Source organism: Ovis aries, chromosome 13, assembly GCF_016772045.2.
Source record: "Ovis aries strain OAR_USU_Benz2616 breed Rambouillet chromosome 13, ARS-UI_Ramb_v3.0, whole genome shotgun sequence".
Classification (NCBI taxonomy): Eukaryota; Metazoa; Chordata; class Mammalia; order Artiodactyla; family Bovidae; genus Ovis; species Ovis aries.
In genome coordinates, this window is record NC_056066.1 from 51,805,999 (window position 1) to 51,818,694 (window position 12,696).

At 53.3% G+C, this 12,696-nt stretch overlaps 1 protein-coding gene and 1 long non-coding RNA gene across 2 annotated transcripts; one reads left to right on the plus strand and one right to left on the minus strand.

Moving 5' to 3' along the window:
• Positions 1 to 8,904: 8,904 nt before the first annotated feature.
• On the minus strand, positions 8,905 to 10,598 carry LOC121816177 (uncharacterized). Its single transcript, XR_006055631.2, has 2 exons — positions 10,494 to 10,598; positions 8,905 to 9,735 (listed from the first exon to the last, which is right to left on the minus strand). It is a non-coding gene; the product is annotated as an uncharacterized LOC121816177 (long non-coding RNA).
• Positions 10,504 to 12,584, plus strand: AVP (arginine vasopressin). Its single transcript, NM_001126341.1, is given in 3 exon segments — positions 10,504 to 10,623; positions 11,888 to 12,089; positions 12,406 to 12,584. Coding segments are annotated over 3 exon segments (501 nt in total).
• Positions 12,585 to 12,696: the final 112 nt, after the last annotated feature.

The window sequence follows — 12,696 nt, forward strand, 5'->3', positions numbered from 1 at the left end:
TCAGGTCCCCTCTACAGAGGTGGCCTGGATATTGTCAGCACAGAGCCTCTAAGGATCCCTCCATTGAATGGGAACCTAGTGCAAGGCACAGGAGCACTGCCAGCACCCATCTTGGGGGAGACCATCCAACTCCACAGTCTATAGAAACCTATCCACTTTGGCCCAAGTTCATCATGGGACCCAGAACTAAAGGCATGAAAAAGTATGGAATAACAACTCATGACCAAGCTACAGCACAGCTTTTGAAAATTCAAAAATATTACACCTCTAGGCCCCAAAATAAGAGAATTCCCCTCCCGTCCCCATAAAATCTCACAGCATTAAATTCATGTAAATGGATACATCTGATTGAAATGTTAATGGAAAAGTACAGATACTGAAAGAGGAGGGTGTGGGAAGGAGCAAGGAGACAGATGGGAGAGAGGCTTAGGAATGGTCTCTAGCTCGCTGTGCCAAGCACAGTGGGTGCGAGGATCCTGAAATGTGGCTGCCATGGTACAGACAGCCACTCCAGTTGTGTGATGTATGTGGCTGGGCGAGATCCAGTTTAAAAGAGAAACTGGGTGATTGGGAAACAGTAATCAATGTGGTAACCTATGTGGTCCTGGTGGGATGGGCAGGCACAAGGGATGGACAAACTGGGGGACAGTCCTGGGAAAATATCAGTAAACAGAGGTGGGAGTAGGGACACCCTCTGACCGATACCCTCTAAACTGGAAAGAGGAACTGGGTTTGAAAAGAGAGGGGCTAGAGAATCAGCATGGGGGAAGCAGAGACACAGGCTAACCTCCCCTTCCCATGATTCCTCCGAGCCTCCCCTTGGGCCCAGGCCCAGACATCAACCATGACTCAGCTGATGAAATGCAACCCCACGGCTCATTAATTAGGAAGTCTGTAATTAGCCTGTCTCAGAGACCAGGATCCCCCAGAGAGAGGCCCTCTCACCTGCCTTCCTCTCCCTCCCAACCCAAGAATGAGATCAGGCTTGAGGGGATCTGGCCCCTGGGAACAAGGAGCGGGAGAGGAAGCATGAACACGGTGGGAAATGAGATGCCGGGGCACGCGTTTCTGCGCTAGGCAGCCTCGGCAGATTGACCTTCTGTAATGAGAGGACGGAAATGATGGTGTCTCAGCTCCTGAAAGTTTCCTCGACTCGAGAAACCCCTGGGCAGGTTTGGGTGGCCTGGCTGGATCTGTTCAAGCTTGGTTTGTTTGAGGCCTGAAAGCCATGGCCTGTGGGGCTCGGTCTGGAGCAAAAATATAGATTCAGTTGCCAGAATGCAGTTTCACATGATGTGTGATGTCAGTCAGCAACTCTTCTTCAAGTCCCCCAGTTATCCTCCCATCTCCCTCCCGCAGAACTTTGTGTGCCTGCTCCCATACCTCGTTTCAGTGCTTCCTGGAAAGGTCTATTCCAGACCGTAGTCTCCAGACTTGCCTCCTGACTTCACACCACTGGGATGATTTCAAATGATGGGTTGCCAATTATTCAGCACGCCTCCCACCCAAAGGAGCTCTTTGTTCCTTCTCTTGACCCTGTGGACAGGCTTGTGGCTGCTTCAGCCCATGGAATGTGGCAGCAGTGACTCTACATGATTTCTGAGGCTGTCACTCTGCTTTGTTTGCTGGAACACTCACTCTTGAAGCCTTGAGCCACCAAGCAAAAAGTCCAACTGTCCCAAGGCTACCAGGCGTGAGAAGCCACACAGAGAGGCCATAGGCAAGCAGGCACTTCAGTCTGTAGTCCCAACCTAGCCCAGCCTCTGAGTCATCTCAGCCCAGGCATGTCCATGAAGGAGTCTCCAGATGAATCCAGCCCCAAACCATTCATTCTTTCCAGTGAGGACACCACACATTGTGGGCAGAGAAAAGGTGTCCTTGCTGTGCCCTACTGGGACTCCCGACCTTCAGAATCCACAAGCATAATGAAATGTGGTCATTTGGAGCACTGCGTCATGCATGCTTTGTTACACAGCAGCAGGAACCAGAACAACCACAACATCCTAGACAACTGCTGCAGAGGGAGCTGGGGAAGAAGGGGGAGAGCCCAGGAGGACAAAGCCAGAGTCGTCTTCGCAGAGAGGGGAGGGGAAAGCCTGAAAACGTTCCTGTGCTAATACTTTGTGCTTGACCTTGGGAGCCAGTGCAGACGGAGGACCATGACACCCCTGGGCTGGCTGGCACACAGGGTCCTGGGGACACACTGGTGAAAGGAACACTGTCTAGTGGGGAAGAGAGATGGCGAAACACATGATTAAGGGATGTCTATGTAGGGCAACACAAAGACGTGTAAGAAGAGTCAGTTCCGCTAAGGTCAGGGGTGGAGCAGTTGGGACTCTGGTACCCATTTCAGAAAAAAGTCTCAGTGGATTTTGAGGGATGGCCTCCACTGACCTGTCATAATAGCATCCTGATTTTGTGGGTTTTTTAAAAATATTTATTTATTATTTATTTGCCTGTGGCAGGTCTTCGTTGCGGCACTCAGGAGCTCCGTTGCGGCATGCAGGATCTAGTTCCCTGGGACCAGGGATCAAACCCAGGTCCCATGCACTGGGAGGGTGGCATCTTAGCCCTGGACTACCAGGGAAGTCCCTTCGTCCTGATTTTCTTATAAGGCACTACCCTTTCTCTGTTGGCTACAGACCGAGGGAGCTTTATTCAGTCTATAGCCTAAGAGGTGGACATATGACTCTCAAGAACAGGTAAGATTGGTCAGGAAGGGGCAGAAGGCACTGAAATGGGTGTTTATATTCGGGTCTGGACCCTCGTGTCCTAAGGCAGGTGAAGAGGAAGCAGCTGAGTCGTTGGAGCCATGTGTCTACTGAGGTCAGGGTTCTGCAACTCAAAGGACCAGTAATGCCTAAGACCCAGACAAGAGAAATCTTTAGAAGCCCTTCTCTGGATCTCCTTAGGATAAGACCAGGGGATATGCCCACCCAGAATCTATGCACTGCAGGTTGTGGCCTGGAATGCCCTCCCTAACTTTCCTGAGACCATCTACTGCTGGAAGTGTCCTCTTCCCTGGGTCTGTGGCCCAGGTGGGATGTACCTCAGGTGCACAAATGTGCCCACATAGAGGAAAGAAGAGGCAATTTGTGAGGCCCACAGGCAGAGCCCAGAATGTCCACGTGTGTGCCTGTCCCTGCGATGCGAAACAGAACAAAGCTGTAGGGAGAGACCCGCCCCCCCAGGTTGCCAGGTTCTGCTACTTGAAGGTGGGCTTCAGATCATTCTGAACAAATATTTGTCAAGGTAGGAGGACAGAACATGTTTAATTTAACATTTTGTTAGCTTAACTTACAACTTTTATATATTTAGTCATATTTTACCACAGGGCCTAAAAAGATGGGGCTGACACTTAAAAAACAAAACCTTTTTATTACAGAAAATTCCCCATACATACAAAAATACAGGTAGTATAATCAACTCTTATGTATATCCATCACTCAATTTCAACAACTCTCAACTCATGGTTAGTCCTGCTTCTTCTTACTTTTGTGTGTGCTAAATTACTTCAGTCTTGTCCGACTCTTTGTAACTCTATGGACTGTAGTCCATCAGACTCCTCTGTGCATGGGATTCTCCAGGCAAAAGAATACTAGAGTGGGTTGCAATGCCCAGGGACCAAACCTGACCCAGGGAACAAACCTGAATCTCTTAGTCTCCAGAACTGGCAGGCAGGTTCTTTACCACTAGCGCTACCTGTAAGTCTTCTTCAGTTCAGTTCAGTTCAGTCGCTCAGTCGTGTCCGATTCTTTGCAACCCCATGAATCGCAGCACGCCAGGCCTCCCTGTCCATCACCAACTCCCAGAGTTCACTCAGACTCATGTCCATCGAGTCCGTGATGCCATCCAGCCATCTCATCCTCTGTCGTCCCCTTCTCCTCCTCCCGCCAATCCCTCCCAGCATCAGAGTCCTTTCCAATGAGTCAACTCTTCGCATGAGGTGGCCAAAGTACCAGAGTTTCAGCTTTAGCATCATTCCTTCCAAAGAAATCCCAGGGCTGATCTCCTTCAGAATGGACTGGTTGGATCTCCTTGCAGTCCACGGACTCTCAAGAGTCTTCTCCAATACCACAGTTCAAAAGCATCAATTCTTTGGCATTCAGCCTTCTTCACAGTCCAACTCTCACATCCATACATGACTACTGGAAAAACCATAGCCTTGACTAGACGGACCTTAGTCAGCAAAGTAATGTCTCTGCTTTGAATATGCTATCTAGGTTGGTCATAACTTTTCTTCCAAGGAGTAAGCGTCTTTAATTTCATGGCTGCAGTCACCATCTGCAGTGATTTTGGAGCCCCCCAAAATAAAGTCTGACACTGTTTCCACTGTTTCCCCATCTATTTCCCATGAAGTGGTAGGACCGGATGCCATGGTATTCGTTTTCTGAATGTTGAGATTTCAGCCAACTTTTTCACTCTCCTCTTTCACTTTCATCAAGAGGCTCTTTAGTTCCTCTTCGCTTTCTGCCATAAGGGTGGGGTCATCTGCTTGCCCTCACCTAATTCACCTTCTCATGTTACTTTGAAGCAAGTTAGGGCAGCATCAGGTTAACACATTTAGGACATGATGTGTAGGAGCTCCGCCGTCTTCCCAACAAAACAGCAAATCACAACCTGGGATAACCCATCAAAGCTTTGAAGGGTGCAGGAGTGGGGACCCCCTCCCTCAGGGTGCTCTGGCATTGGGGTCCTGCTCCTTGCTGGCTGTGTCACTTCAGGAAATTGCTCAACCCGTTTAGGTCAGTTTCTGCATCAATAAAATGGTGATAAATGTATCTCCTGACATTGTTACACAGCTTACAGTGGTAGTGCTGGGAACACAGTCAGCCTGCAGTAATTGTTAGCTGCTCTCCATCATTCCTGTTTAGCCATTTTCCCTGTTTAGTGCAGAGGGACAGATAAGTTCCCCCCGCCCCCCGGGAAAGCAGAGGCTTGGAAGAGGGGACCCATTTTGTAGCTGCCTCCCTTGCCATAAGCAGGTGCAAGAAGGGAGTAAGGAATTCCCAGTTGACAGCCCTGAACCCCAGCCAAGCATAGGATCATCAGCCTTCAACCTTGAATCGTAAATAAGTTGTTAATGTCCTAGTGGTTTAGTCACATGTGTGGGTCTTCAGACAGTGGAGTGGTGAGGAGCACAGACTCTGGGGCCTGTGTCTGCTGTTTATTACCTGGGCCTCCTGGGGCAACTTCTCCTTCCTCTGGTTTCCTGTCTACAAATGGAGATAAAAATGACTTCCTTCTTCCTAGGGGTTTATGGGGATTCAGAGGAAAGTTTCGTAAAAGGCTGTGAACAGTGCAAAGAAAGTCGCTGTTGTTCTCTGGGGCTCAACAGACCTATTTGTCCTGTGTTATGTCCTTACTGCACACGCGCGTGTACACACACTCACACAGATCTACTACCTTCACACCTTTGCACACACCAGCTGTTTATCCGGGCCAGCTGCATCCTCTCTCTCAGAGCGTCCCGCTTAGCCTTCACTCCCCAAACTACAGGTATTGAAGGTGTTCGGGGACCTGCCCTGCGCGGTTGCCCGGCTGCCTGCGCGTCTGCTCCGCCGCCCTGCGCGCGTCTCTCCGCCCAGTGCGCGGGGCGGGACCGGCCGGGATCGCCCGAGGGCGCAGCGAGGTGCCTTCTGGAAGCCCTAGCCGGCCGCCCATGAGCGCAGGCACTGCCCGATTTGCCCTCGACCCCATCGGGTCCCCTCGGCCCACAAAGCTTCCTGACTGCGCTTCCGCTCATCTCGGCCCGCAGCATTCCTGGTCAGTCGTCTGGCTGCTCCGGGGAAGGGCCTGCGGTCCTCCTCTGGCTCTTCCCCAGCCGACCCAAGGGGGCCACTTTGGTCGCCCCTGAGCATCAGCCGTTGTGTCCATTGGTGCGCCAGGCCGGCCTCGTGGGCCATGGAGCTGGAGCCCACAGACCCCAGAAGGGAATCCACTCACTTGACCATGGTACAGGCTTTTAACATAGAAAATGTCTGTCAAAAATAATTTTCCGAGGTTATGTTGCTTTTTATTTAGGTTATTTTTACAAGTAAGCTTTTTTATGATGTCCTCTCATTTCTGATTTCTCTTAAGCTTAATGTAACCCCCTTAGAGATCTGATAAATATTCACATTCAGTTCCCTCCTGTCTGATGAAGAAGTGAAAGCCTTTTTTCCAGCTTACTCCTAGTGCAAACCCAAGGCAGTTTCATACCAAGGCCCAGCATTTTCCTTGTTTGTCACCGCTGCTCAACACACCCTCTTGGAGTCAATTCAGTCCTGGTTCTTGGGCTCACTTCCGGTCCTCTGCATAGCTCACAGCGCATTTGTGTGACCACACTGCCAAGGGTCCTTGAGTCAGACTGATAGAAGGAGTGAGATGCTAGGAGACCTGTTTGCGAATGAGGCCACCCCCTTCCGAGGGTGGCAGAGATGTCATTAGAGTACAGCACTAGGTTAACCCTGAGAAAAGAGGAATAGGAAACAGGAGTGGGGAGTAGCTCATTGTTACCTGTTCTCAGAAAAGATGGTCTCAGGGTAAGGAGGTACTTTAAGAACATTCTGAGATTTCACTTTTAATCTGCAGGTTTGCAACTCAGACAATTCTAACGTCTTATAGCATCTTCAGATCTGAGTCACTTAAGACCTCAGAGAGGACTTCCCTGGTAGTTTAGTGGTTAGGAATCCACGTGCCAATGAGGGAGACATGGGTTTCATCCCTGCTCTGGGAAGACTACATACATGCCGTGGGGCAGCTAAGCCCGTGTGCCACAACTATTGGGCACCCCTGCCCTACAGCCCATGCTTTGCAACAAGAGAAGCCACCCCAATAAGCCCACACACCACAACTAGAGAGGAGCCCCTGCTCGCCCCAGCTAGAGAAAGCCCATGCACAGCAACAAAGACCCAGCACAGTCAAAAGTGGGTAAAGAAATAAAAAAAGACCTCAGTGAGATAAGACATGGGGTCAGTACATCAAGCAACTTTGAGAACAGGTGTGACTCACTCAAACTCACAGAGTAGCTCCCTGGAGAGCCTTTCCTTCTTTTCGTAATTTATTGAAAACCCACTGTGTGGCAAGTGCTGTACCAGAAGTGGGCTTTCATTCTAGAGGGGGCACAGCCATATATACAAAAAATAATAATAATACACAGACAAAGATATGAACTGCAGATTGTAGTGGGTGCTATTAAACCCATCAACATAGACCCAGGTTAGAAAATAACTGAGGTAAGTGTGAGGGATGCTCCAGGTGGATGCTCAGGGAAGGCTCCTCTTGGGAGGTGACACTTTAAAGCAACCAGTGAACCCTAGGGATGGGTGATGGTAGGCAAACCATTTAGGACAAGGAAACAGCAAGCTCTGAAATTCCAAAGCAGGGGTGGAAAGAAGCAGTTAGTTTGAGATAGATTTTAGAGGTAGGACTAACAAAGAGTGAGGGAGAGCACTGGATCAGGGTGAGTCCCAGGTTCTGGGAGGATCAGTTGGCTGGATGCTGGTGTGATTGCAGAGCGGGAGAACCCTGGGAGAGAGCAGGTGAGAAATTAAGACTCAGGAGTTGAGTCTGTCCATGTTATGATGGAAGGGCCTATTGAATATCCAAGGGTAGGTGTCATTGGGCATTTAGGGGAGAGGCCCAGGATGGAGGTATGGATTTGAGAATCATTAGTTTGTAGGAAATATAAAAAAACCATGGGGTTAAAAGCAATCACCTAACAAAAGAAGAGAAGAGACATAAGACTGAGTCCTGGGATTCTCCAATATTTAAAGTCAAGGTCAAAGAGGTAGAGCCAGAAAAGGAGACTGAGGAAGAACATCCAGTGTGGTAGATTTTTAAAGCCTATATTTAAAAAGGACAAGTGCAAATTTGAAATCCCTGGCAGTCCAGTGGTTAGGAATCAGCAATTTCACTGCTGGGGCCTGGGTTCAATCTCCGGTTGAAGAATTAAGGTTCTGCAAGCCAGGAGGCATGACCAAAGAAAGGACAACTATTCAACCATGTAGAATGCTACTAGGGGATAATGTAAAATGAGGACATTGACGTGACACCAAGTTTGGTAATACAGAGGTACTTTATGACATTGATAATAGGAGTTTCTGGGGCTGGTTTGGGCAGAAGCCTGAGTGGAGGGAGTTGAAGAGGAAATGTTGACTTCTGAATAAAAATGGCAGCTGGATGACAATGAAAAACAAAGGTGATCATTAACTCGAAGGAACTCGAAAAAGCTGTCCAGCAATGGAAAGGTTCTCATAAGATACCATACGGTTTAGCTTGGAGGTTCAGCTTGCAGTCTAACTCATCATAGTCATCTAACTATTATGACATTATTCTATCAAGAAAATGGTGAATGGGAGGGTACCTGTTGTGAGATGGGGTAGGGAACGACAGGTGAAAGAATTCTCTCTAAGTGACACTGAATCAAGATCATGAGCTAAGATGTAGGAGATGTAGGGGTGGTAAGTATGTGAAGAAGTACTTTTGGAAAGGGAACAGATAAGGAAAGTGAAGAAGGGGCAGGAGTGTCCTGAGGGCCCACAGGACCTGGGAGGTGTTATATTGGTAATGCAACCAGTCCCAACCATTGGGACTTTTTTCCAGCCAGTGTGGATTCCATGAAGGTGGTATTGGGAGAAGCAGGCCCTCTGGTATCTGTGTGGAGGTGGGGTTTGGGGTCTTTAAGGGGCCCTAGTGTGGGAGGCAAGTCTTAGAATGATGATCCAGGTAGACATGGCTGGTTAGCACACAGCTTGTACCAGAGCCTGAGCCCTTTATTTCCTGCAGCCCCTTCAGTTTTCAGTTGGTAACTCAGACCTAAAGTGCTGAGAGGATAAGTGCTGGACCAAGGCCACACAACTGGACTAAGCCAGGCCTCTGACTTTCTCCCTGGGTCTGCCCCACAGCCCAGAGACTCAGGAGAGCAATGACCAGACCAAGTTTATTTTTTGGCCATGAGTGGAATGAAAAGTTTCATCCTGGGTTAACTCAAGAAGCTACTCTCTCTGGAAAAATCTCTTAAGGTCTTATCAATAGTAATATGGCATTAATACTACTACTACAATTAATTAACTTCACAATGGTGCAGGCACTTTTCCAAAGCTCTCATATATTACATTATCTTAGTCCTCATGACAACTTGGTGATGTGGGTGCAAGTATTTTCCTTACTTCACCCTGGAGGAAAATGAGGCTCAGAGAAGTCAAGTGATCCACCCTAGTCATGATGTTTCGAGCAACAGAAGCCAGATTCCAACAGGCTGCTGGGCTTCAATGTCCTCACAGCTCCCCATCCTTGGGACTTGGGACCCCGTATTGTGCTTGGTGGGCAGAAGGCAGCTGGAGCTTCCTGCCAGCATCCTGGAGAGGAGGCCAAGAGTCTGGGGTGGTGGAGGGGGGGTGAGCTAGGGGCTGTGCAGAGCCTGAGAGGTACAGGGTGGCTAGCTTAGGTCCAACGATCAGAGGGCCACTTAGGTGGCCCAGAGAGGGAGACTTCCATCCCTGAAGCCCACCAGCCTGGGTTCATAAACCAAAGGCTGCTTTCTCAGGCTGGGCCCCTTTGGCTGTGGCTTTGCCCCTCCCCCAAATCCCCTTGAGGCCTCAGACCTGAGCTGGTATCTGCCCTGATCCCCACAAGTTAGGGTACTGGTCAGGGTAGGAATTGGGGTGCTGGCTGTCAGTTTCTCTCCTGACCTTTGAACCTTGCTGGGTCTGGATTTCTTCTTTTCCTTGTAGACGCTCCCTCTGCTCCTGCCTGGAAGAGGAGTGGTGGGGATATGCCAAGAAGCTGTCCCCGAGGTCCCCAGTCCCTCCAGGAAACTGCCCCACCCACCAAGTGGAATGGCCCCTGATTCCATGTTGGTCCCCTGCCTCCATGACACGGGGCTGCAGGCAGCATTTTCTCTTCTAGGGCAGCTGGTACAATGACCTCTGTCAGCACCACCGAGGGTGGGTGCCATTCTTGGTCACTTGTCCTCTCACGGGACTAATCCCCCAGATGGGATCCTGCATACCAACTGTCCCCTGCCCACCACTCCTGGGCTGGGGCCTGACCTACTCCTTACACAGCAACCCATGGGGTCCCTTTGCTCCCTTCTCTGGGGTCTGTGTCAGGGGACAGGGCCTGTTGACCCTCAGCCTCTTCTGGACACCAGAAAGCTTGAGACAGTCTCCAGGTGACCCCCCGCCCTGCCCCGTTCCCTGTCTGTCCACCTCCCCGAGTCCGCAATCACAGCCGCGGCAGCTCCTGTCACACCGCAGCCACACCGCTGCCTATGACAGCCTGGAGGCCAGCACCCCTCCCCCACCGTCCCCTGCACAGGTCCACGTGCGTCCCCAGATGCCTGAATCACTGCTGACGCCTGGGGACCTGGAGGCCACGGGCTCCTGGGGAGCCACTGGGGAGGGGGTGGCGGCCACGTCACTTCAGAGGGAACACCTGCAGACATAAATAGGCAGCCAGCAAAGACATCGCAGCACAGTCCACAGAGCAGCGCTGCGCACTGTGCCCACCTGTGCCAGGATGCCCGACGCCACACTGCCCGCCTGCTTCCTTGGCCTGCTGGCCTTCACCTCCGCTTGCTACTTCCAGAACTGCCCAAGGGGCGGCAAGAGGGCCATGTCCGACCTGGAGCTGAGACAGGTATGACCACGGCTGCTCTCAGAGCTGCAAGGAAGGGGCAGAGGCCCAGGGACGGCACCACCGTGCAGGGGCTAGCAAGGGAAGTCGTGGGAGAGGCAGGCTTTAGGGGAAGTGCCCAGCAGAAGAAGGGAGGCTTGGCATGGCCAGACAAAGGGGACCAGGCTGTTGGGCAGGCTAGGACAGGTTGCAGGACTTCCGGAACACTGTCCCCACCGGAGAAGGGATGCTGGCAAGAGGTTTCCCTAGTTCCTGGGCTTGGAGCTGCAGCAGGGAGAATGGGCAGCAAGGCCTTCTCTGTGCCCATGGGGCCTCTCCTCCAGGACCAGCTGGAGCTTCAGAGGCTCTGTCCTCCCAGCACTTGAAGCCTTCCCCGTTCAGCGGCCAGCTTCTCCTAGCCATGGGCCCCAGCATTCACCCCGCCCCCGGAAGCTGGCCATTGCCCTGAGCTTGCCTGAGTGAGAGGTGCCACTCAAGCATCCTGTAAGGAAGTTCTTCTGGGTACCTAGCCCAGTTCTTTCATGCTGCATGTCCAGTGAGTCCCTCTTAATCCATCTTCAGCAGCACTAAAGGAAACCCAATCACCATGCTCAATTCTGCCATGGTCACAAGTGGCCAGTTTTGAGCTGTTGAACAAACTAGGGTGGGAAGGTGGGCAGCCCCCACTGACCAGCCTTCCTCTGCTCGGCAGCTTTGGAAGCTGGAGTCTCCTAGGTGCCTCATACTCTCCTCTAGGCTCAGATCCTTGCCACTCAGGGTCAGTCCTTACATGGACTAGCAGAAGTCAAGGTCCCAGTGAGACCCACTGGCTTGAGGGGCGGGGCAAGGGCAGAGAGGGGTCAGGACAGGGCAAGGAGGGCCCAGTGTGTTCTGGCCAGCGGGCGGGGGAGGGAGGGCAGAGGGAAGGTCTGCTTCAAGGGGAGGGTAGTGGGCAGCTGAGAGAACGGTGAACACCAGGAGGCCGCAGAGCTGAGCGGGAAAGTCTCCCCCAAATAGCGCAGGAGGGTTCCCTGTAACAAAGCGGAAGGACGCTGAGGGCTGTGATTGACAGCTCTTCCTCAGACATCTGAAAACCGAGGGAGCGGAGGAGCTTTTGACTGCCCTCCTTCGACCAATTCTGGGCCCAAAGAGAGCCGGGGAGACCCGCCATCTCCCGCGCTCCTCAGGCCGCCCTCGCCCGCCCGGCTCAGCCCCCCACCCCACAGGGTCTCCCTCCCTCCCCGGCCGGCCCCCTCCCGGCCCCGGCTCATCCCCGCCCTCCCGCCAGTGTCTCCCCTGCGGCCCCGGGGGCAAAGGCCGCTGCTTCGGGCCCAGCATCTGCTGCGGGGACGAGCTGGGCTGCTTCGTGGGCACGGCCGAGGCGCTGCGCTGCCAAGAGGAGATCTACCTGCCGTCGCCCTGCCAGTCCGGCCAGAAGCCCTGCGGGAGCGGGGGCCGCTGCGCCGCCGCCGGCATCTGCTGCAACGACGGTGCGCGGCCCCGGCGGCGGGGCGGGGGCGGGGCCGGAGCCCGGCGGCTCTGGGAAGAGGGCAGGGGGCGGGGGCCGGGGGCCCGGGGCGGGGGCCGGGGGCGGGGGAGCGGGGCGGAGTCAGGGGCCGGGGGCCGGGGTGGGACAAGGAGGGGGGCAGGGGCGGGGCCGAAGCCGGGAGGCTCTGGGCCGGGGGCGGGGGGGGGGGCGGGGGCGGGGGCCGGGTTGATCTGGGTCCGAGTCTGGAGGAGGTGGGGAGCGGGGCCCGGTCCCGAGACGCGCGCACCCGCAGCGCGCTTAGTCCGTGCTCCCTGCAGAGAGCTGCGTGACCGAGCCCGAGTGCCGGGAAGGTATCGGCTTCCCCCGCCGCGTCCGCGCCAGCGACCGGAGCAACGCGACCCTGCTGGACGGGCCGAGCGGGGCCTTGTTGCTGCGGCTGGTGCAGCTGGCGGCGGCGCCGGAGCCCGCGGAGCCCGCCCAGCCCGGCGTCTACTGAGGCGCGCCCCCCACCCCACCCCACCCCGCCCTCGCAGCACGAAAAATAAACGGTTTCAAACGCACTGCTAGCGTACTTCTCTGCCTCTGGGGGTGGAGAGGGGAGGGCTGGG